General features: G+C 35.8%; 1 protein-coding gene across 26 annotated transcripts in view; it reads left to right on the top strand.

Annotated features, from left to right (window-relative positions):
- The window catches only part of DLG2 (discs large MAGUK scaffold protein 2), a 961,231-nt gene that overhangs the window by 567,355 nt on the left and 368,832 nt on the right, over window positions 1-25,044 (top strand). For all 26 annotated transcript variants that reach the window (XM_071732357.1, XM_071732283.1, XM_071732535.1 and 23 more), the window contains one exon: window positions 15,779-15,829. In XM_071732357.1, the coding sequence (XP_071588458.1) occupies window positions 15,779-15,829 (51 nt within the window). The remainder of the gene's footprint in view (window positions 1-15,778; window positions 15,830-25,044) is intronic.

The following is a 25,044-nucleotide window of genomic DNA, read 5'->3' on the forward strand; positions in this document are numbered from 1 at the left end:
GAAAGCTACTTTCTTCAGTTTCCCATTGTTTTTTATTATTGTTCTTGTTAGTTATTGTTACTTAATTCTGGTTTCTGTTTCCTATTGTGCCTCCTATGCTCAATTCCATGCAAATGCACTCAAGTTGTTTCCTAAAGAAGTGATTTTCAGGCTACTTAGGTTATGTTTTTGTGAACTGTATTCACATTTTTTTATTGCTTTCCCCATGCCTGAGCATGGCCATACAGATGACTGTTGGATGTCTGGTGCATCCCTGCCTAGAGATCCGGGATCTCAGACCTTTCTGGAGTGTAGCAGTTGTTCTGGGAAAGCTCCTGTGCAGGGAAATGTGGGGCATGGTAATGCCACAGTGAGGAGGTTAGGAACATTTTCAGCTTTCATCTCTGCTATACCAGTCAATTAGAGCAGCCTGGATTAGAAGGAGGTATATAAAGACTGAAAGGCTGCAAAAAAAGAAAAATTCTTACTATTCTGACTGTAAAAAGAAGGGGGGAAATTCAAAAATTTCTGAGACAGTCAGTACTTTAAAGTCTTTTATTGGATAATATGAATGTAGACACAGCCTAGACCCAAACAAGTGAATTTTATATATTTCTACAACAAAACATCGTGTCTACAATAAATTGCATCCTGTGGCATTACATAATGAAGATTGACTCTCATATATTACTAAGCTCATGAGCAAATTTTTTAGGACAATGGTAATACGACAGTAAAAATAAATTTTTGTCTAAAAGAGTAAGATATGAATTTTCACAAAAGTAGGGAACTCTTGGATTTGCAATTTTTTAATTTAGTACATTAAAATATCAACATATAAGTATATATTTTTCCCATCAACTTCTCTTCAGAAAAAATTTGTTGCTTCTTTCTAAATTAGTTTGTGCATAGTCTTGAAAGTGAATTAGCACATCATATTATCTCAAATAATTCTTATGTTTTCCAAGTTGTTAAACATCAGTTTTAAATACTTGTTTGTTGCTTACACTAATCTTTTAGTCTGTTAATTAATGTGCAAGAGAAAAGCTAAATCTGGTTGTACTCTGTGCTCGTTTTTAAAAACTGCATTGTCTTGGCTTCTCTGCTTTGGCCTTTGAATTGTATATTGTGTTCTGTATCTCATTGTTTCTGCACTGGGGCACGAGATATTTCTTTTATAATAGCAAGACTGACAAGATTGAATTGAATCCTTTTTACAAAATATTTTGAGAACATTAGTGAATAAGGCACTACGTAGCCCAAGAATAATGAAGTAACAGAAAACAACTTCATTTGAGCAGTAAAAAATAGAACAATCTTCATCCTGCCATCTGATGACTTAAATGGATTTTGGTATTATGGACAGGCAAAAATCATGGTTTTGCTGTCCAAAACATGAAGCAGAAGTACAGAATGGATCTTATGAACCTAGTTGCCTCTATTTCATATCCATTATTTTTCTACCTGAAATTCAATATATTTCAAGTCTTTCCTTTTAAAATATACTGTTTTAGAAAGGAACACCTTTACAAAAGGGGTCGAAGTGGTTTTAGAGAAAAATGTCATTTTTTTTTCACTGGATTGCCTTTTACATTAATGGAAGCATGATTGAATATTTAGGCCTCATCAAAGACAACATAAAAGGAATTAAAATAACTTCAAGATTTTGGGTGATTTGTTTTCTTGAGAAATGAGCACCACTTTGCATATTTGAGTGCTACATATCTTATTACAAAAAAACAAAACAAAACAAAACAAACTCAAAAAACCAAAAAAACCCAGAAAACATTAATGGTGTAGGTAAGGAAGGAGGTAAAAATATCAACATCCTGTCAATATCCAACAAGTAAAAGCATCCTTTGGTCACATATCTGATTGCTCTTTCACATTTTCATTCTGCAAAATTACAATACTTTCATTTTCAATTGCCTGTGAATAGCCCTGGCCTTTAGATTCAAGAAGTTATTTCTGTAGAGATTTGATTGAAACATTGCCATTAGCAGACTGTAAGAGGGGAGCTTATTGAACTGTAAAAAGAGCACATAATACACTCATCTGTGTCCCTCTGCTTCAGGTGGACACAGCAGAGAAAATGTCTAATGCCTCATACGTTTTGTGTTTGAACTATGTACAGTGCATGTGCTTTAGCATTTTGGCCAGATCATGACTGTGTTTGAGATGCAAACTCCCAGAATTTACCAGTTGTCTGTTGACACACTGGAGATTATGTAACAGACTTTCTGGCAAAAAACTAAACTCAGGAACAGGCTCCTGGATACCCCCTACCATCATGCTGGATATCACTGAAATAAACCCCTCAAAGAGGTTCCATGTTTTGCTTTTGCAGAGTCTCTTCCTGTTGGGATGCTTTTCTTTATCCTTGTAGCCTCTACTGTGAGGAAGCCAGTAATGGACTGCTCTATCAGTTATTTTTATCACTCTGAGGAAAGCCATATATCCTTTTTTTTTTTGGGGGGGGGGATGTGTATTCTCTTCACTACACCGACCTATACTTCATTTTAAATTTGTACAAGGTAATTTGTCTATGAGCAGCAGAATGTAGAGTTTGTCTGCTAGAACTGTTTGGAGCAGTTGAAGAATCGGGTGAGCCTGTAACTGTGTGACCCAAACTGACCTAAATTAAATGTAGTTTGAATTTGGTTTTGTCTTGCTTCCCTAGCCTTGAATTATCTTTTGCTTTTCTGTCATTTTTGATACATTACACTACCCACCTACAGATAACACTACTGGATTTTGCAGCAGTAAGCTAAAATCAGATCTGTGGGTTTGCAAGGATCCAGTGGTTAAAATAACCTCTTGAAGATATACTTCTATAGAACTGTCCATTGTCTTAAGTCATCAAATCCATTGTTTTCATAAATTCTTCTGTCCATATTAGTTTTTATTTAGGGGTTCATTTATATATTTAGGAAGTTAATAAAGCTCTTCAAGTACACAAAGCAATTTTTCCTCAACAAAACCTTTATTTTTAATTACTTTGTCATGAAGTCACAGTTCTGAACTGAATTGAGAAAGAAAGAGTACAAGTGACTTATTACTTATCTATAGAATTAAATTGTGATTTGAGACAATAGCACATTGAGGTAGATTTCACTGTATTAGAAAGGTGTAGAACTTAACTGGAAGCTGTTTTCAAAAGTTAAAGAAGAGTTAGCATTATCATAACAGTTTTCACAGAATCACAGAATGGTTCGGGTTGAAAGAGACCTTAAACATCATCTAGTTTCAACCTTCTTTCCATGGGCTGGGACACCTCTCTCTAGACTGGGTTGCTCAAAGGCTCACCCAGCTTGGCCTTGAACACGTCCAGGGATGGGGCATCCACAACTTCCCTGGGAAACGTGTGCCAGTGTCTTACTACCCCACAGGAAATAATGTCTTCCTAATATCTAAATCTAGCCTCTTTCAGTTTAAAAACATTCCCCCTTGTCCTGTCATTACATGCCCTTGTAAAAAGTCCCCATCTTTCTTGTAGGCCCCCTTTAGGTACTGGAAGGCCTCTATAAGGTCTCCCTGAAGCCTTCTCTTCTCCAGGGTGAACAACCCCAAGTCTCTCAGCCTGTTTTCATAGCAGAGGTGCTCCAGTCTTCTGATCATCTTTGCAGTCCTCCTCTTGGCTCACTCCAGCAGGTCCATGTCTTATGTCGGGGTTCTAGAGCTGAATGCAACTCTAAATTATATAAAAGAAAGAAAGAGCTTTCCAGTTCCATGATTTTTCATTTTGCAGGACTTCAGATGTTAGTCAGACAAAATACAGAGCTTTGTTGGCAGAGACTGATGTATTCCTTTAACTTAGCACTAAGAAGTAAAGAGAAGGTATCTGCTCTGTATAAAGCATAAAATTAATTCTGATTAAAGATGGAAAAGAAAAATATTTGGTTCATGTCTTATCAGAAATGGAAGGGCTTACTTTCTGTGATGCTTCCGTTCTTTAAAATGAGATATATCTGAAAATATATTTTACAAGAACCCTTCTTTGTAATTTTAAGGATATTTAATTTTTATGCCTACAGTTGATTGAAGTTTTGTTTTGCAAACTACCTCTTAACTAGCTGAGGAAAGTTTGTTGTTATTCTGGCAGTACATCATGCAGCATTAATAACAACACTGGATAGAAAAGATTTCCTTCTCTTATAATCTTTTATGTATTTCTCTTAACATTATCCACTGCAGATTTTATAGGAGTTTTCTTACATTATCAATGTTAACTTCCCTAAATTTTTATAATATCTGTAATGTGTTCTTACTCTTTTCCTACAGCAATATAAATAAGGCTGAATGAGCACCATTTTGCTTTAATAGAAATGCAAAATTAACTATTTACATTCTCTCTCTTTTTCCCCCATGGCTAGCCAGGGTTGAGCTGATCCATGCTATAAAACTACCACATCTTCAGCACAGTTTCAGGAAATTCTGTGAGGCAAAGTCCCTGCTGTTGCAAGGCCGGTCAGTTGACTGTGTTAGAATGTGACTCATTTCTATTTCACATTTTAAAACAATAGAAGCCCAGGCCACTTTTAATGCAGTGATCTTGTGAATCGGCCTTTATGGTAAATGATGTTTTTAATCAGTGTTTAGTTGACCTAGCTTTCCATGTATAGTAGCAAACCCAAACATATCACAAATATTACCTGCTTTCCTTATCTTAAAAATACCAACTGTCATAATTTTCTAAGAAAACTGACTTAGTTTGAGGGTAATAGAAATGAAAGAAACCTGGGAAAATTTCTATATTACAGAGATTAATAATAAAAATAAATTATAATTGAAGTGCATTTTTAATATATTTATATTCACATATTCAATCAGCTGTCAAGTGATTTATGCCTGTAAACCATTCTGCTTGAAGATGGAAATAGTTTAAAACTTTGGATTCTTTTCAGTTGTAAATTATTTGTGCTGAATACATGATGCTTTATGTTAGCTAGGCAAAAAACTCCACTTCAGTGGATTTTGGCAACTATATTTTTTTCATTATTTACACAGCTTAATTGAGCAGTAGTGTGGTCATAAAAAAAGTCAGTCTTATATAATGTCCAAATTTAGGTCTTATACTTTGCAAAGGTGATGGAAAGATGAGCACAGCACACTGGCTTTTTCTCAAAACCATTGAGCTATAGTAATTTTTCAAATAATGTGCAACGTATAAGTTTGTTTAATCACTCAGATTTCACCATCATGTTTCTCCTTAGTAGAAGCAGATTGCAGTTAACTTAGTAGTGCTGTTTCTTGCCCTATAAATTGTAAAAGTCTCCAGCTATCTGTACGACCTCGTTATTCCCCCAGAGGAGAACAAATGTAGTTTCAGCTGCTGCTTTCAATACTGTTTTATTTCTTTTTAGAGACATCATGTATTACTTTGAAGTTTGTTTGTAAAATAAGTCAGAGAAGTGCTTCTCTTTTATTCTCCAGGCATTTTCTTGTAGTAGGATACTCTAGTTTATGGAATTTTTTTTTCATGTGTCTTGACATTGTTGAAAGACATCCAACTTTCTTTCAAAACAGGGAACAATCTCCAGGCCATGAGCCATTCTCATGACCCAAGGTAACTGATCTGATCAATAAGGTTTCTCTTCAGTCAGGACTGTGCACCCCTGCTTCAATTAACTTTAATTAATTTCAATGAACCTTACCTCTATATGCAGAGGCAGAGCTACAAATGATACTTGACTTTCTACTCAGTTCTTGAATAATCTTTTCTATATTTAGCTGTAACTAAAACCTAGTTAATTTGTATTTTGTAAATATACTACAGTATTCCCCTGCTTTACTGTAGTTAAAGCTTTAATGTTGTATAAAGTTTGCCACCATACACACTTTGAATGCAGTTTTTGATTTCCAAGTCTCTTACTAGTCATTGTTCTTTCCCTGGCAATTCTTAGTGAAGAATCACTCAAAAAGATTATAAGAACAGTTTTGCCTGTCACATTTTTAAACTTACTGATTTAGTGAAAATAGGAATTAGGTAGCAATGAGCCCTCAAAGTTAAGCCATTTCATGGGGGTTGTAGTCCCAGTAACTAACCATGCAAACAGCACAAGCATAAACCTAAACATATGGCTGAACAGATCAATCCAGACACAATCAGCACTCACACAAAGGTACCACCCATGTTCCCCTCTTCCCCATATGTATGTATATATACAGATGCACAGTGTGAAACCAGTAGCTGAATTTAGAACTGAGTGGAGATGGCCTCAGGTCCTTGCTATCCCAGATGCTCCAGATACACACACACACATTCACACCTCACATAAGAAAACAAATAGAATTATGGAGTTTAATAGAAGACATGATAGGTGGATGCTTAGGAGGCACAGGGCACAGACAAAGAAATACACCGACCAGCCTTGCTTATATATGACTGGACGCTTTTATCCCCTTATCCCCTTGTTTTCCCATGTTTGTTCCTCTCCAAATCACCCTTATCCCTCCCTTTTCCAGACCTTTATTTCCTTCCTTAAAAATCCCTTGAAGTCTTGTTACAATGCCAAGATGCTCATTGCCTGAATCCCACCCCAGAGGCAGTGATACCCTCCCCAGTTTGTCAGGTGCTCTCCAGCTGCCCCAGGGTGCCCATGAGGCTGAGGCTTCCTGAGAGGAGACTGGTCTCTGACAGGGCTTTAGGGGTTCCCCCACATGCTCTTGTGCCTCTGTGCTCATATGTGTGCACATCTCTGATGTGATGAGCCTGGGAATAGTCAAGCAGGGTGTTATTTGGGCTCCCTAACCTACCACTGACTCATTGTGTTCCTTTCTGGGGGTGCAGGTAAGCTTTTATCACACAGCCTAACTCAGCAGATGCCAAATATGGGATAAAGCAGAGGAAAATGTAATCCTGAAAAGTCCTGACACATCTTTGCAGGTAACATGTCAGACCATCCAATGAACCCAGGAATGCCTGTTTAGTGGCCTTGTGGCTATTGAGCATTTGATATGCAGGGGATATATTATATACAAATATACCAGTGATGATCACTGGCCACTACCTTTATTACATATTGGTGAGATAAAAACAAGAATATTTTCAAAATTTCTGCTGCCATATAGTTTACAGATTAGATCTGAAAATCATAGGTTTTATTATGTCAGGAAACCTCTAGAGAACATATGAAAGGGTCCTTCATGTTACTTGTAAATTATGCTGCACTCCTGAAAAGGAATCATACAATACTTACTTAATACTTAGTACTTAAAATATTAATACTTAATACTTAAAGTGATACTGCATAACATTAAACATTTTCAAAGGATTTCTGTGTTTCAGGTATACATTTTATTGTATTAGAATATTCTTAAAGTATTTTTTTCTGCCATAGATTTTTTTCCAACACTGCTTTCTTACTCTGGGGGAACTTGTGCAGTGCAAGCTTTTTGCATGTTTTAAAGAGCATTATGTGTCAGCAGTTTTCTAAAGATTTATCGTGGCTTTTTCCTTAGTACTCCAGTAAAGCATCTCTGCTGTTGTATGCAGTAATCACTAGATAACCTTAAAAGCAAAGCATAATCTTCCTTTTTATTTATTTTTTTATTTTTGTCTTTTTTAATACTAAGTCAATGAATAGAAAATATTCCAAAAGGAACATTGAGGTTCACATTTAAGATTTCATCTTTGTATTGGAAATGATGATGAAGGTGAATGAAAGTGATTTTGTCTTCTGTCCTTAGATTTAAGTTGAATAAATTTTTATGAAAAACTGAAAGTTCTCTCAAACTTATGTCTAAAGATTTTCCTACCAAGGAAGCTGAGAAGCATTTGGAACAATTTGGTGAATTTTGGCTAGGCTTAGATTGTGATCAGTCAGTCATGCTGTATTAGCTGCTTCTCGGCATATTCACTGTTAATCTCTGGGAACAAGTTACATCAATTTTCTTTCCTTGAGCTTCTGGGGAGGAGCAGAAAAACCACTCTGATTTTGTCTCAGCCATTCAGATTGCCTGTTTTTTTTTTTTCCTGCAGCAAAATTAATGGGGCATGAGGGAGCCGTTCTGCTACGATTTTATCTGTAGAGCGCAGAGGACTGTGGCTCTCTGCCCACACATACACTAAAGAGTCTTCCAAGATTTTAAGAGAAATAGTGAACCTTTCTGTTGCTATAAAAATACTTGTAAAGCACGTGATTCTGTGTGTAAAAACCTAGTCCTGTGGAATACACGAACATTTGTTTGTAATTCTACACATATTTTATTTGTGTGAATAATACTTATTACTTGTTTTTATTATTTGAGCAGGTATTTTATTTACCTTCCCCTACTGCAGGCAAAAGAACATTCAGAGATGAATAAATGTAACCCCAGTTATGGTAGGCAAAGCCCAGTGACACCAATGGTATTGCAGCAGTGTTACTGACAATACAGTTCAGCCTTCAGCTGTTGCACCAGAATTAACACACAAGAGGAAAAGCACCCAAGAGAATTCTTTGATTCATTCACAGGCAACGGGGTGAGAGCATGGGAGAGAATATTAATTCTTAAAGGTAAACAAAGGTGCTGTGAGACAATTTTAGGCACAAAAATATGAGTCAGAGTACATTGTCATTTAACAGATTACATGAGGTTAGATTATGTTGGCTATATATTAATTTATTGAGGAAATGGGGTATGCCCACTATGTGTATTATATATTTCATTACATGTGTATTTCATTACATGAGTGCTACTTAAACATGTCACAGATATCAAAGAATGCACTAAATTATGCTGTTCTTCCCTTGCTTAAAATTTTGGCAGTTAATGTGCAATTGACTTTTCCCTAAAACCAAGAGAAAATTTATCTTAAATTATTCAAAGTTAACCCACTGTTTCTGTATTAATTTCTGCTTTTTAAACACTCTCACTACATTTACTAGCCTTTTGAATAAAATTATGCAAATTGATGTATTAAACATTATTAAAATAACGTTTTATGTCTCAAGTTACAAGTACTTCATAATTTTGTTGATGAAATAAGGTCAATCAAGCAACAGCATTTTCCCATTTTTTAATGTATCCTGTATGTAGAATGAGATATTACACAGGAAGATCATTTACAGAAATGGATGAACTGCTCAAACTGCTGAAAAATTTTGATGGATTTTCTTCTAAAACTGAAATGGTAGAGATATAGGAGCCTGACAAACTGAGAGTTTATGATAACTCATTTGTTAGGTTGTCAGCAGTAGCAGAAGCACAAAAGAAAATAAAAGGCAGAGTGACTGCAAACTTCTGAAGCCATACACTAAATGACTTGAATCGCACAAGGAATGAAATTTTTTGGAATGACTGTGTCCAGTTTTGTGTCCAGTTTCAAATTCTTGCACTGAGGTATATTATAAATGTAAGATATAGAAATATATGGGGTTTTACAAATTTATTTATTTGTATGTTTTAGGATGCAAATCTTAGTCTAAAGTGTCTCTATATAGTTAGTGCACCGATACAGGTCCCTCAGATAGCAATTCCATCTGAAGACAAAGGCACATGTCATAAATAACCCCTCTTGCTTCCTCTCACCAGTGTCTCTTAAAAAAGGCACTGCTTACCTTAGGTTTCTTCCTGATAGACAGCTAATATGATTGCATATGAATTTCTGTTAGTGTAAGGGAGAAGACTGTAAGTACAAAAGCTGAAATTTGCATGCTTCTTTTGTTAATACAAATTTCATACAACCTGGAAGTGCCAATCTAAACAAAATTCATGCATGGATGGCATTTTGTTCCCATTTCCCATGAAACATTTGAAACCATGGTCCCTGCTTTGATACACTCCATGGATTCTGCTTATGAAATTGGGACTTCTGCATTAGATCTGTCAAGTGCTTACGCTTATAATACATAGCCACTTTTCTTCTGAGGTGTATATAGCTATTATCATAATATGAACAAAATGAAGATGAAGGGAAAAAAAAATAAATCTAAGCTGTTGCTGAACAAGGGAAAAAAAAAATGTGAGGAGTGAGATCAGAAAGTAGGGGAAGTGAGAAGAGAATTTGGACAAGGTTTTGAAATGGCTAAGAGGGAAAGAAATCAAGGTTCATGGAGTATATGAATGACTTAATAGAAGTTGTGGGAGAAATTAAAAGTTTGTTGGAAAAGATGAGTAGGTGGAAAGCTAATCATGAGTAAGTCTTATAAAATAATAAAGATAAAATATTATAAAAATAGCGATTTGGGAATCAACCAGAGGAGAGTAATTATGCTTACTTACTAAATGGTAAGTAAGAGAGAAAGAAAGGGTGATTATGCTACACAGACAGTGAAGAAGAAGGGTGACTAAAAATTAAGATCTGAAGAAGGATATAGGTGACATCTAAGATGAAAAGAATGAGCAAAAAAGCACTCTTTGAGCAGGGAACCAAGTTGATCATGACTGTGCTGCAGATCTTTACAGGTGTTGAACAAGGGATGGATTTCACTTCTTCAAGAGATGCTAATTGTACTTTGAGGGTGGTATCTTCATTACAATTTTTACACTTTCTGATGGTCGAGTGCTCTGTAGGCATCTATGAAAGGTCCCATAGATCAGTTGCACATACACTGTAAGAGCAAACTTCCTGATAAAATACAAATTTCTTTCAGAACCGTATGGTCTTCCACTCTTCATTGTTCACACTGAAATAGTTTTCTTGCAACAAGGAAGTTTTTAGGTAATAGTAAATTTTAATTCAAATATTTTAACATTGGCCTTGTTTCCTAATAGAAATATGAGTGAAAAGAAGAAAAGTGGGCTTAGTTATGTTCTGTCATTGAAAATAGATGTGGAGTGTCCCATAGAAAAAAGCCCAGAAAATGTATTCATTCACTTAGATAAAAAAGAGTGAGGTGAAAAACTTTCTGGTAGCCTCTTCAGGATAGTTTGAAAACATAAAACCATCATATTTGAAATCAGAGAACGCAGAAGGCTTTTTTCTATATGCACTGAGAAAGGAAACTTCTAATGCTGTTGGAAACTATATCAAAAGGACATCAGTGGCTTTCCTTTGGCAATTAATGAAGAAATAATCTACATCTGGAGATGTCAAAGGGCTAATAAGGATCACTCTCTTGTCTTGCTGATAAAACAGAAATCATGAAGGGCCATCTAAATCTTATACTTGTTAAATTACCCAAATAGCCTTGATGTTTCTGAAATTTAAAGTAGACCACCTTATAAAGTATACTGGAAATTTGTAAGGGAGTAATATATCTGAGGGTTACTTGTACAAGAGTTGAGCAATCCTATATTCTGTTGAGGTTTGGGTGTTGGCAACTGGTGAAACCATACAGCCAGAAGAACAAAATTTGCATGTTGTGTGAAAATTTGTGGCACGGTAGTTATCTTGCTAAGCAGCAGCCTTCTTCCTTGAAGGCATCTAAAAAACAATATCCAATTAGATATAATTAAAACAGGCTTTGTTTGTAATGAAAGTTTACAATTTTTTTTTTTTTTTTTTAGGTAAATCAGTCTGTCCTTGAAAATCAGACTAAGCATAATAAACAGATCTAATAAATTTTATTAGAAATAATAAGTTCAGTGGTTTCGAAATATTAGAGTTATATAAATTGTCAGTCTTTTGATGATGTTGTTGCCACACTTCTTATAATTAAAATTAATATGATGACATCTTTTTCTTATTCAGTGTGTAGATTCAGTTGTAGATGTGCAGTATAGCAGGAGAATTAAGCAATGGTTACTTGTTTGAGTGTAAACAGGTCTATCAAATCAAATAATTGCGGAAGTATAAAGAGAGTATCAAAACATTATTATGAGAAAAAAATGTATGTGTAAAAGTCTTAACAAAATTACAGAGTATGTGAAAATGAAAAACCAAACAGACCATTTTTCTAAAAGGTTTTAGGAATCTATCGTTATCTGTAGAACTGAATGTACAGGGGACTGCTTCAGCTGCTTATGCCATCCTTAAACTGTATGAAAAAAGAGAATCTTCTTGGAAAGTCAGAGTAAAATTCTTCATGTAAAGGAACAAAAAATATGGGTTTGTCAGGTTCTTATTTTGGATTTATTTCAGATTTTCCTCAAAACAGTACATAACTCACATGCACCCTTTTTTACCTGCTTATTTCTTATTCTCCTCATGTTTCTTCTTAGAAATATAAGTGACCTATTATGATCTCTAGCAGTGATTAGAGCTTCACCAGGAAATTGCTCTTGAATGCTGGAGTCTAGGTAGTTACTGTACATTATGTCTCTTTCTTAAAGACATTTTCCTGTCAAAATTTTTGAGAGGGTCCTCCAGTATAACAAATGCAGCTGGAAATGAAAGGCAATGCTTACCTTTCCTTTGCAAGTAGTTGTTTTAACCATTGGGACTTAACTGAATTATAGTAATTTATTCTACGAGGGCTGTAATTTCATCATGGTCCAGATCATGAACATATGTGTAAGGTCAGGAGACTGAGAAGACTTCTTACATCAGACTTCTGATGTATGTTGGTGTTGATGGTCCTGAACAAGAGGAAGGCCCTCAAAATTATCTAAAGGTTTCACGCAGGCCTTTTCTTCAGGTAGCACAATGATCCTTGCCTTTGAGCTTCTAGAGAATAGGGAGGGACTGACTTCTTCCTCATGGACATCCGAACCAGTTAAGCTTGTAGGAGCAGGTGCTGGATATCAAGCCCTGCATGTGCTGCTGGTTACAGGTGCAGACAAGCCTAAAACAGCAATTGGAAAAGCTGCTAAACCAGAGATCTGGCCTTTCACTGGTATGTAATTATGAAAGACACTCAACATCCTTTAAGTAGAACTTTGTTGGCAGTTTAAAATTAGGAGTAATGAAGAGGAAACAGGTTTAAGGCAAGTCCTCATCAAATTTTATACTTTGTTTTTAGACTGTTTGTTATGTAGTGGAAGGAAACTTCAGGGACACAATTTGTCTAACTTCCTTGAGATTTCAAGTGGAGGGTGAAATGAGTTAAGACTCAGAAGTGCCTGTTTCTTCCCACTGAGTAAAGAAAGATAGAGGACTACCTCAGATTTCAGAATTATAAAAATTTAGTCGAGATTAAATATATCTGTTTTCAATGTTGCACTCCTGAATGATGAGAATATTCACAGAGTTGGAAATGCTCATAATTTCTTTGGATGTGGGGGATAAAATCATATTAAATGGTATGGATTTGTTCATACCTACTTAAAATCATACAGGCCATGGTGACTTTTTTGTGTGTTCATGCTGCAATCTAATAGAAAAGCAGAACTGAGAAAACTGGTGTAAAGAGAGAAACAGGAACGTGTTCCCACTACTTGCAAGAAATTGAAGTTGCAGGTCCAGGCAGCTTCTTTAGGTGCTTTGCCAGGCCAGAGACAGTCAAGTTAAAGTGGACAAAAGCAGAGGGTATGACTGTATGCTACTAAATGAGAGGACTGAGAAGCCAGTTCCAGCACTGCAGCCATGATTCTCCTCCTGCTTAACTATTGGCTCACTTTTGGCTATTTGTTTCCACCAGGCTCCAGACAGAAACAGCCTTAAGCACTGAGACTTGGCTGAAAATTGAGTTTAAATTAGCAGTGTAGATGCAGCCAGAGAGTCTATATATGAAATAAGATGGTGCAAGGAGTGAATGCTACTACATACATCATAATTCCACCTACCCTAGGTAGGTGCAATCTCTTATTAGGTCCTTAACAAAATAACTGCATTCATCTTCTGTGCAACCAGCAAGAATAAAAACAGAGGAGTGAAATGCATATGTAGATAGACATGCTTAAATAACAAAAGGAGTTGGATTAAGACCACTTTTTTAATCCGTATAATCCCTGCTGCTACAGAGCCTGATAATTTATCTCTGCTGAGATTACTGGCAATTTGAACTTAAAAACTTTTTTGGAAGTGTGACTGTGGATGATAAAAAGAACCCCTCAGATGATCAGAATTAAGATATTGTTTGTATGCAAATGTAAACTGAGTATTCAGGTTGTGTTTTCTCCTTTCATCTTTATATAGAGGTTGCTCACTTGTCCCTCTTTTTCTCATTTTGCTGCATTAATGAGTTTTTAATGCAAAGGAAAAGTGATTATAAGCAGTGAAGCAAAGACAGCTTTATAGAGCAAGACTGAAGAATTGAAGACGTAGATCACACATATCCACCAACCTAAGATAAAAGAGAAGTTCATGAAAATAGAGACATAGATAGCTCTGATTTCATTATCATTAGGCAAGAAAAGACAGAAAATGGCACACCTTTAATACTACTCATACCCAGTAAGTTGCCTACATTAATAAAAGAGTCCATGCAGAAGGTATTAAGGTGGTAACATAGAACAGGAGACTACCCTATAGTACATTTTTTATAGATACCTGGCTTTGGTGTGGTGTAATGTGATTACCAGATTGTAATAATGTAAAATACACAATTGTTATGTATGTATGAAATGTTTTATTCATTGATGCTATGTTTTTGTTTTATTGTTAAGCATGGAATGTTTATTTAGACTTCTCTCCATCTTTCCTTTTGAACACAGATTCTGAGCATTGTATTTCTGCTTCTCATTTCACGGTTTATCAGATCTTGAATTGTAGACAAATTAAATAGCTGGTGGCTTTTATAGGAAACCTTTGTTTGGTAGAGACATCTACCATGTTATAATTTTCACAAGAGAGGTACCTAATTACATTTGAAGGGTACTTGACTAGATAAAGAATGGTTTGTGTACAGTATTTTCTGATTGCAGTTAGAAAGCTAATGTTGAAAATTAAGAGCTAGGAATGGGCATGGGTAGTAAATGTTCTTGTTCTGAGAATAACTAATTTGCTCCTCCAAGATTAGGTCAGTCCTAATATTTCACATCAGCTTCGGTCTTACAAAGAAGAGGTTTATTTCATTATGTATAAATTAAGTAAAACACTAAAGCAAAACTATTTTCCAGGAAATATCATCAAAAAAACTAAACCATCATGATTCATGAGTGATATCTTTTTTTTGAGAAATATTTTCTTGCCAAATCATAACATAGCTGACTAGATGGAGATAAGGCATACTTTGAAATTAATTTGGAATCTTTTATAATAGACCATTTTCATTATTATGCAGTTTACGTACAATATATCCAGCCTTTGTAGCTTTCTCAGGTGTGGTACTCTACCCATTTAAGAAATGAAGAAACTAAGAAAGGGATGTTAAGTGAGTTGCCTAAAGGGACAGAAAAAATCCATGTCAGACTGGAACAGAAGGTTTCAGAATACTGCTTAAATTAGTGTCATGTCTTCAGCTGATACATTTCTTGTCCAGTGCAATCCATTTTGGTGCTCTACATTTTGTAGCTTAATTTATTTTGACACTGAAACTCAGCATAAGAATTGCATTAATATTCTGAGACTTTTGTCATCCAAATGCCTATTGAAAAGGTCCTCTGTCATGTACTTGCCCTAGGTTAATATAGTAAACAAGATGTATTTCAGTGTATGTATCAGTGAGTGATTTTTACATAACAATTCTGAAATTCTTGTCTGGTTTTGTATTGCAAAGTAAATTGGAGCTCGTAAGGCAATGAATAATTAATCTTCCTTCCACTTGTGAGAATAATTTTTAGAAACAGGTTTTCTACTTTTGACATAAAACTATTACCTTGGAAACTAAACATTTGCAGAAAGTCCACAAACATGCTATATCAAATATTGGTAATATTATGTAAGTCATGTAGTTATCCATTATTTCAGTGTTTTACATGGTGAAATTTTACTGTTTTCAAGTTTCTAGGCTTGATCACATGCCATTCAAGACAAAGGAGAACTAGCAGGCTATAATTTGTTGTTGAGAAATGCTCTTCAGTACACTGACCATACTGATTTTATTTTCTTCAGGTTAACGGAACAGAAATTGAATATGAATTTGAAGAAATTACTTTGGAGCGGGTAAGTATAAATTATTCTTCTCCTATAGGAAAAATAATTATCTGTAATACAAGTGATGCAATTACTTAAGAAAATCTAACAATAAAATTCCTTATATTTTGAATGAAAATGTTCTTTCCTTACTCTAGAATATGTGAGCGATACAAAAGGATAATCCTTTAATATTTTTAAGAAGCTTCAAGTGCAGCAACTTGCAGATGAGTGTCTAGAATGCTCTTTTCCCCCATAACTGTATTAGTACTCAACTAATTACTGGGCAAAGCCTGTGTGACCTGGTACTTCTTTTTTAACTTGCAGACTGGAATTGTGGCTTTTTTTCTCTTTCAGCCTCTTTGATTTCCTTGCATGTGTGCATAATAGAAGATACAGAGTTCTATACTATAAAACAAAAATCGCAAAAGTGTTTTTTAATGTTCAGGTTACTCTCTACACCATTTCCATGTGTAAAGAATATGCTTATTCAAGTCTGAACTACATGAGGACCAGCAGCAAAGGCTTTGTTGGGAGTTTGGTTTAAAAGTAGCAAATGAAAGAAGGATATATTTAAGATTTGTGCTTCATCAAACCTGGATTTGGTGGTTTTCCCTTGTCTTATGGTTACATAATGATTTTCTTTAGACTGTGGACTTTGCCACAAGATCAAGGCCAGCTGGGCCATATATTGTGTGAGAAAGAAAGTCTAAGCTTTGTCATGTGTTATACTTTCTAATGGATGCAAGATTGTCATTGCTGAATTCCTTCAGTATTCTGCCGACATTCTGGCACTATGAAGTTTTGGCATCTTAGGAGCAAACATAGTTTGGTTCCTTTCTACATAAAATGTTTACTAAGATGTGACTGATGCCATATGGACAAATGCCTGTAAGGTAGCAAACAACCACTAAATTAGATTCTTAGATCATACAATTCATTGCCCTTTTTCTGTCTGTTATATTTTTAAGTGTCCAGGACAATGAATTCCATTGTTTTATTTTTAATTGTCTGGGATAATGAGTTTCATCACAACCATTCAACTTAAAGGGATATAAATTTATGCTCACATTGATTTCCACTCCCAGGCAGATTATGAAAGAGCAACATATCTTTTTACCATAGCATACTCATAACAGATAACAGATAAGGTTATAGGCACTTTAATCTACCATCTCTCAACTTATTTGCGCATCACTAGATATTCATTGGACGAGAGTTTCCAAAGGTCACTGAACAGAATGCATGTCTCCTGGGTGATATTTCGAAAACCACTTTATTTTTAATAGGCATGTAATTTATCAGGGTACATACTGCAGAACGAATGTGATTTGCATCTCTTGTACCTGTCTGGTGCAGATTGATAGAAATTTATAATATAATTATACAATATATCACTTAAAGACTGAACAACATTAGCAAAAAAATGCTACACATTTTAATGGAAGATATTTCAGTTGTTTTCTGGATGCTACTGAATCTGTGTCTTCTAATTATTACTGCTTGAAATGTTCTGTCACATGTATCAGTGATTTGTCTCAAAGGCAGAGTACTGTGTCTGCTGGTTTTTGTGTGAGATATAAAACACGAATGATTGCCTTTAAATAGCTGTCATTTATGTTAGACTAAAAGCATTTTCAGAAGAAAGACATACTCCATGTTGATTACCCATTTTCTTCCACAAAACTGCTTTTAGAAATTAGATGGAAAATCATCTCTTTGTATTTAATGGCAAAGCTGCAAAATGCATTAAGTTTGATGCTGTTGTGAGATAAAAATGTGGTTTGCCTTTACTGAACAGTTGGTAATAAACTTTGCATTCTAGTACAGTCATCCAAGTTACAGAATTCTATCAAAAGCTCTCAGATATTTTCTTCATGATTTTTACCTGCATTTTTAAATAGTCATTATAATTTAGAGGTCTTTGTAACATAAAAGATAACTTGGTGGAAGGTTTATTAGGGCTTCTGCACTCTTTCCTGCTTTTTTTAATAGCAGAATGGAAAGGAAGGACATAAAGGATTGATTACTTCAAAACACCTCTCTATATGCAGGGCAAGAATACCACCAATTTATTTGTAGGTCACCTTTGTCCATAGGTAACATGAATTTGTGGTATGTATTCCTGAAGGGAGTTACTGGCTTAGGTATGATCCTTGCCCCAGGATGAAGAGGTGGCTCCACCTCATGGGGTAAAACAAGACCACTGTGAGTGTATTGGCAGAATGTGTCCCTTGTGGAGCTGAGGAGCAGATCAGCAGGGTCTTTAAAATGCCAAAAGTAAACCTGCTAAGGAATTGGTGGGATGGACAATGCAGAGCTTGCTGAATGTCACTGAGCTGCCTGAGACTCAGCTAATATATAAAGCAATGATTGCAAGGACACAGTGGGCCTGTGTAGAAAGCTTTTTTTATTTTTGCTCTTTGACGTAACATTGTTCAGCTTCTATTTAAAGCGTTGTGTCCTAGTTTACAGTTTAACAAGATTTGTCATTTGTGCTTAAAAAGCTTCAGTGAGAGCTCAGAAAAAACAATAAATCTGAGGCAGATCCATCTTAAAGCTGTGATCAGTGCTTTTTCCATGAATTAAGGAAGTCTTAAGTATGGCTCTTCCAGCTCCCTCCTTAGTGGCACCCTCTTATTCTTTCACTCTTCTTCAGCTCATAAGAACCTACTTGAGCAAAACAATTACATAATTAAGATAAATGCAACAATTTCTCTTAAAAAAAGAAAAAAAAAAAAAAAAAAAAAAGGAAAGAAAAAGATATTTTTAAATCCTTCAACTTCCTCAGAGGATGTGTGATAAAATGCAGATCCAAGTGTAAAATAAGATTTGATAATTTGTAATCAACTACAGTACCCAAATGCACACTTAAACAAAATTGCGTAAAATAATCTGTTACCTTGCTATAGCTTGAATATTAAAACACCATAAAAAGGAAATTCTACATAAAGTGGCTTATTTTAGTGAAGTGAATCTTCCTTTATTGCAGGACTTGCAAAAAATGTATGCCACAACATCAAGAGACTGATTTGCACCTGTAGATCGGTGGTCGGTGTAGGGGATAATTCAATAGACTGTGACAAAGCCCAGTCCAACCTCTCTAATCTGGGGGCAGTTTGGTACAGTGCTGTGCTCAAAGACCTGTGGTGAAGAGAGGATTTAAACAGAAGTTGATGGAGTATCAGCCAATATTGATAGCTAACTTGAAGGAGAGTAAAGACAGGAGCTCACTTAATGATTCATGTTGGCTTCCTGCTGACATCAATGTCTGAGTTCAGATCTCAGTACTTGTTTGCTCATCTAACCCTGCCTATTCTTTAAATGATAGCAAAAGAGGGCAGTTAAGATTAGCAAAGCTGTTTTCACATAATCTTTTGATGTTTCACTATGTATTTTCATTGGGTATCTGTATAAAAGTAAATTTATATTACTTTTTGTGAAATAGACCTTTTAGAAAAATAAAATGTTATTGAAGGTATCTAGTTCCCAGTCCATTTCCATGATGAGATTGACTGTCTTTGGTATCTGAACAGGTCAAGCTCTCACCAAGAGTTTCCCCAAGGTTAAGATATGCATGAACTCCCTATTTCATTTCCTTTTATATTCTGATGGATTCTCTGGCCTATGCTAACAGCTGAGGTTACACTGCAGATGTCCCTGCTTCTAATGAACCACACCATTTTACAAAGATTTTTGGAACTTTCTGCTGTGTTTCTGCTTCACTGTTCATATCTGGTGGCAACTGGTATTAGAAAAACAGGTTAAAGATATTCCAAAAGAGCAAATTATGAATAATGATTTATCATTTGGAATTGTGCTGTGATACTTCTGCTAAATTATATTCTGTATCCACAGCATGCTGTGTACAGTGGAGAGCCAGGAAATCTGTTATCTCTCTTCTTTTCTTTGACTAGATACTTCAGTGACATAAAGTGCCATGAGAAGATTTCATTTTTCTAGTTCCAGATTATTGCTCTCTATGAGGCTGGGTTTCCACATTTCCACAAAATTCAAGGGTCTATTCAATCTCAACTATAAAGGCTAAACTATAACTACAATAATAATGAATGTAAAGGTTAATATTTAAAAATCCTGAGGAAACAGTAGTAAAAACAATCCTCACACATTCTGGTAAACAATTTATCCCGGGCCTGAGTTCTTACTTACCTTCGTACCTTGGGAACTCGAGGGATAATTAATAATGTTTTCTGTTTGCATCACTTTTGTGATGCACAGCACAGTGTCAGGAAATTCCTTCTTTATGTGGTTCAGAAATAACAGAGTGGAAGGGAGTGGTCAAGAAATGGCCGCAAAGTATTTTCAAAGTTTAAAAGCTTATACTGTAGATGCATGCCTTCTTAGAACCCAGAGTGCATAAATCAATATACAACTATCAATGGCCCCAGTGGAATAGTCTGACATCTTCCAACAGAGGAAAGTAAATCTTTTATAGTGAGTGTCCCTCAGGTACCTGCTGAGCTCCTCCAAAAGCAGTGTTGTTCTCCAAGTGTTTATTCCTGCAGAATTATAGATGTTTTCTTCACTGTTGAGAGCTTTCAGACTGGGTGCCCTTATTGTATTTCTTCTTTCAAGTCTCTGCCTCCTCCTAAGTGAAAGTAAGTGGTAGTCACTCTTGCAGCCTCAGACTGAAATAAAGTATAATTCAAAGGGAGAATCCTTCTTATTGGCTGGTTTATATCAGGCACATCTGCCCACAAGAGACAAAAGTACCTATATATGGATCTGAATTATCAGCGAACAGTGAATGTGACACCCATCTTTTTTACTGTTGAGCAGATAATTTATAAACCTGATCTCTTAGGTACCCAAGACTGGTGTGTATCCTTGTGTATCTGTAACACAAAGTTCTGTAAAATGAGAAATGAAATTAACAAAGATCCTTGAAAATACAGGTTTAGTGCAGGCAATTGCTCTGCACGAAATTCTCTTACACGCTCTAATTCCAATCATGGTTTAGTTTAGAGTTGACACTTAAAGGGGCTGTCATTTGCCTTCAGACTTTCTTATCTCTGGATGCGATGGCTTAAGTGAGGTCAATGTTCTCCTTTCATCTCTTGGGCTCTATAAGCTAGATTTTGCTTTGACCTCAGAATGCACAGGAAAGAGCTAATGAAAGGAGCTGAAGGAGCCTGGTGTGCAGTCCTGCTAATGTGACACTGAAATACCAGGTCAACATTTTCCAAAGCAACTGCAGAATTTGGTTGCATTAGTTGAATGACCTAAATTAAGATTCCTTGGAACAGCCTGATTTTTTTTGTAATATTACTCACCCAAAACATGTGACTTTCAGTCACCTCAGAGCAGCCCTAATTTGGCACTCAAAATATAACTAATCATTGGAAAACTTTGTTCCTTGTTCTTATTCTGTCAGAGTCATTATGCTGAAACTATTCCTGGGTGTAGAGCTATGCATGTCTTGTGGGGGCCTGTTCCACCTGTGCTTGGTAGAGGTACAACATGTGCCAGTCTGAAGTAAGCATGAAAATGTAGAAGATCTGGGATGTACCTTTTGAGGGACAGAAGTTTCTGCCCAGTGTTGTTAGGTGTCATTCTCCAAATTCAGTGTCTGGAACTGGAAACTCAATAAAGAGCTAGAGAAGTGAAGTACAGCTGTTAGTATTATAACCCTATTAAAGAGATGTGGAAAAAAATATTTTTATTTGTTGTTATTGCTGCCAAAAATTGCATTGGTATAGGGAGTGTGTTGAAACAGAAATGTTGGGAGTGTGGTGTAAGCTGCTCATGATTTTCCCAAAAGCAGTGATAGGATTAGGAGGACTGATCTCTTTAATGTTGTCCTCTCCAGACCAGGATGATCTGGACTGTTTCAGAACATGTACTGCTAGAAGAACTTGAGTTATCCAGGGCAAATTCTTAAAAAAGATGTGGATTTCTATGAAGCCACTGTTTATAGTGAAGACTTGCCCTATATTTCATCATTGCTACAGCTGTGAGGAGGCTGCATAGTTTCCCAGCTGTGGAGTGGCAGCACTTTTCATCCCAATGGTCACAAAGCCAAAAAAGGGAATGCAGAGGAAAGGGGAATTATATATGTGACTAGGGAAAAATAATTAACTTCTACTGTTTATAGTTTCACTGAGATTAGGAAAAGCTAAAATAATACTATACATTTAGTTTCCTCTGGGTACCTATCAAAGAAATTCATATTTTCATACTGTTAACTTAGAATCTTGATTTAAATCTAAGAGTCTGAAAAACACTGAATGGATGCCAGCTCATTTAAATCAGAATACTGTGTTTCCTTGGTTTTATCACTATGAAGCCTTTTAAACTCCTGGGAGGGCATTATCTCAGTGATGTCCCCTTTCGTGCATCTGCGTTAGCTTTATAATTCAGATAGAAAAAAATACATAGTTTTGATTTATACTTGATCATTCAGGCTTTCCAGGCAAGGAGTATTTTATTATTATGAATTAGAATTTTATTAATTTGTGTATTTATTTTTGAGAGTCTATGTATTCACTGGTTTTAATAATGCATACAGTAGTTTCTGGGTGTTTCTTCAGGTGAGGGGTCCACAATTTCTTTCAACAACTCCCCAGGTCCAGGGAAGATTATGAGAATTTTGTGGTTGTGTGAGAAATTTTAAATAACTATATTCTGTTATGAAAGCTCACGGTGGTACTTAGCATTTTCAAAATAATTTGAAGTTTTGAAGACTGCTCAAGCAGAAGAAAATTGGAGATTGCTTGTTATATTTTTTTAAATTGAATAAGATTCACTAGATACACCGAGCCATTGTGTCCCCAAAGGAATAAAAGAAATTTCTTTCTCCAATATATTGAATTACAAGCCTGAAGTTACTTACACTCTCTACATTAAAAACTTACATGACAAGAGAACATAAAAACAGAGCATGACAAGAGAAATATAGATACTAGAAAGAAGACATTAACACAGTATTACAAAGTAATATGAAAGTAATAGAAATAAATTAATAATCAATTGCAAAAACACCTGAAATGCTCCAGTAGTGTGGATGATGTGTATTCCAGATCAAAAAGGAAGTAGAAAAATTAAGAAGCCTTTATTTAAGAGTTCAAAAAACTACCTAGGTGTATACAGGAAAAAAAGAATTATATTATTATATATGTTATTATACTTGAAATTTATCCCTTTAACTTTGTCAAGACCATTGAAACATTGAGTTACCTATTATGCAAAAAGGTATTTCATGCAAATCATAGCTGCCTGGAGGCAGCATTCTGCTGCTGTTTCTTTTACATTATTGTTATACTGACATTTTATTTTTCAGGTAATATCACTCATTTATTGCCTTTGTCTCATTTCATAACTCACTTGCCCTCACCAGATAATTTGCAGGAAGTAGTTCTGCTGTTTTTTTGTATTATTTAGAGCCCTAGTTGAAAATTACTTTTACTTTAGATGTGGCCTTTAAGCTTACTTACTGTTATCTCTGGCTGACAAAGTCACAAGTGAGTCAAGAAAGTCCAAGCTTCAGACTAACTCAGGCCTGGTTGGGAAACTGCCTCAGTACTGAAATGACAGCAGAAAACATCACAGGAGTCTCTTTTTTGTCATCCCAGGATAGCAGTGTAACACAGGCAGAGGGAAACTTTCTCTGCAGGTGTATATCACAATGTTTAGCAGAGACTTTCTACAGAGTTCAACTTCCAGTTTCGGAAAGTAACACTTATGTGTGCAGTAATGGTGGTCTAATGAAAAAAAAATAAAATCTTGGCATGGTGAAGCACGGCAGACTTTTATAGCTGTATCCTTGTCCACCAGACTGATGCAGGAAAGCAGACCTTTCCCTCCATCTTAGCATTTGTGCTGTTATTAAACAATAATTCTGCCAGGAACTAATTTTTCAGGAATAAATTCTTTATTGATTTGAGCATTTAACACAGATTTAGGAGTGCACTGAGTGCTTGGATGGCATCCCAGGTTTCAGGAAGTACAAAGAAATGGGTATTCTGTTCCACACTGTTTGGCTTTTCCAAACTGGCATAAAAAGCCTGCTAGCAGAAATCAATCTAATCAATCACCAAAGCACACCTGAAGTGTTCCACCCTGTGGTACTTCAAATCAATCAGTTCTACTGAGCAAAGCTGCAAGTGTGTCTTCCAAATATACCAGTTCTGAATAAAAGCTTCTGGAGCACTAACAGGAGGGTATGCATACACTGAAAAGGAGTAATGTGTGTGCCTGAGATTCTGACTTTGCCAAGAAAGTATTTAAGAATCGTCTTGCAGAAAGATTAAGAAAGCAGATCAGAAAAAGATAATATGACAAACAAAAGAGCTACAAAGCAGTGGTTCGACACAGGTTTCATATAGTTTTGCCACTGGCACTGACAAGTCATATTTGGAGTTTTTAGAAAAATACATTTAAATAAATGACAATGAAGAACCTCAATTTACTGGTAGAAAATGATTCATTTTGGAGATAACAATAATCATCTTGCAGCAAAGGTGGTCATTTTTGAGGCAGGACTTCTTAAAATGTATCTTTCATGTACTGGCTGACTCTTCAGAAAAAAAAGTAATGTTTTGTATTGTAGAAAATTGCCTTTCATTCTTGTTATTAACTCAGAATCAATTGTAATGCATAAATTAGGGCCACTCAACCATGAGAAATCCGTATGCCACTTTGGTTGGAAATGGCACTGCAAAGACAGAAAGAAAAAAGGGGGGAGGAAGGAGGAAATAATCAGCTTGCTTACCCAGACTGAATTCCACAACTGTCATTGCTGTGTATTGTAACAGTAATAAGGTATCACAATAAAAATTCTGATTTGCTCTTTGGATGAAGTATTGCAGTTATTTTCCGTTCTTATGTGTTTGCCTTTGAAGTAGTCAGGAAATCATTTGTCTTCTACTTATAACTACCATCCAGCTTCTTGCTTACAGCTGCAAGAGATCAGGTTAGGAAACCAAGGGCGCTGAAAGAATTGGATCTGGCAAGGGTGGTTAAGGACAACAGGAAAAATTTCTATAGGTATGTCAATGATAAGAGGAAGACTGGGGAAAATGTGGGCCCATTCCAGAAGGAAACAGGAGATGGACACTGAGCCCACAAGATGTAGAGAAGGCTGAGATACTCAATGACTACTTTGCCTCTGTCTTCACCAGCAGAGACTCTGGTCACACCCAACATGCTGCAAGATCCAAAGAAAAGGAAGATCCTCTCACTCTCAAGTGCAGGTTCAAGACCACCTAAGACCATGAAGGTGAATA

Source organism: Heliangelus exortis, chromosome 1, assembly GCF_036169615.1.
Source record: "Heliangelus exortis chromosome 1, bHelExo1.hap1, whole genome shotgun sequence".
Classification (NCBI taxonomy): Eukaryota; Metazoa; Chordata; class Aves; order Apodiformes; family Trochilidae; genus Heliangelus; species Heliangelus exortis.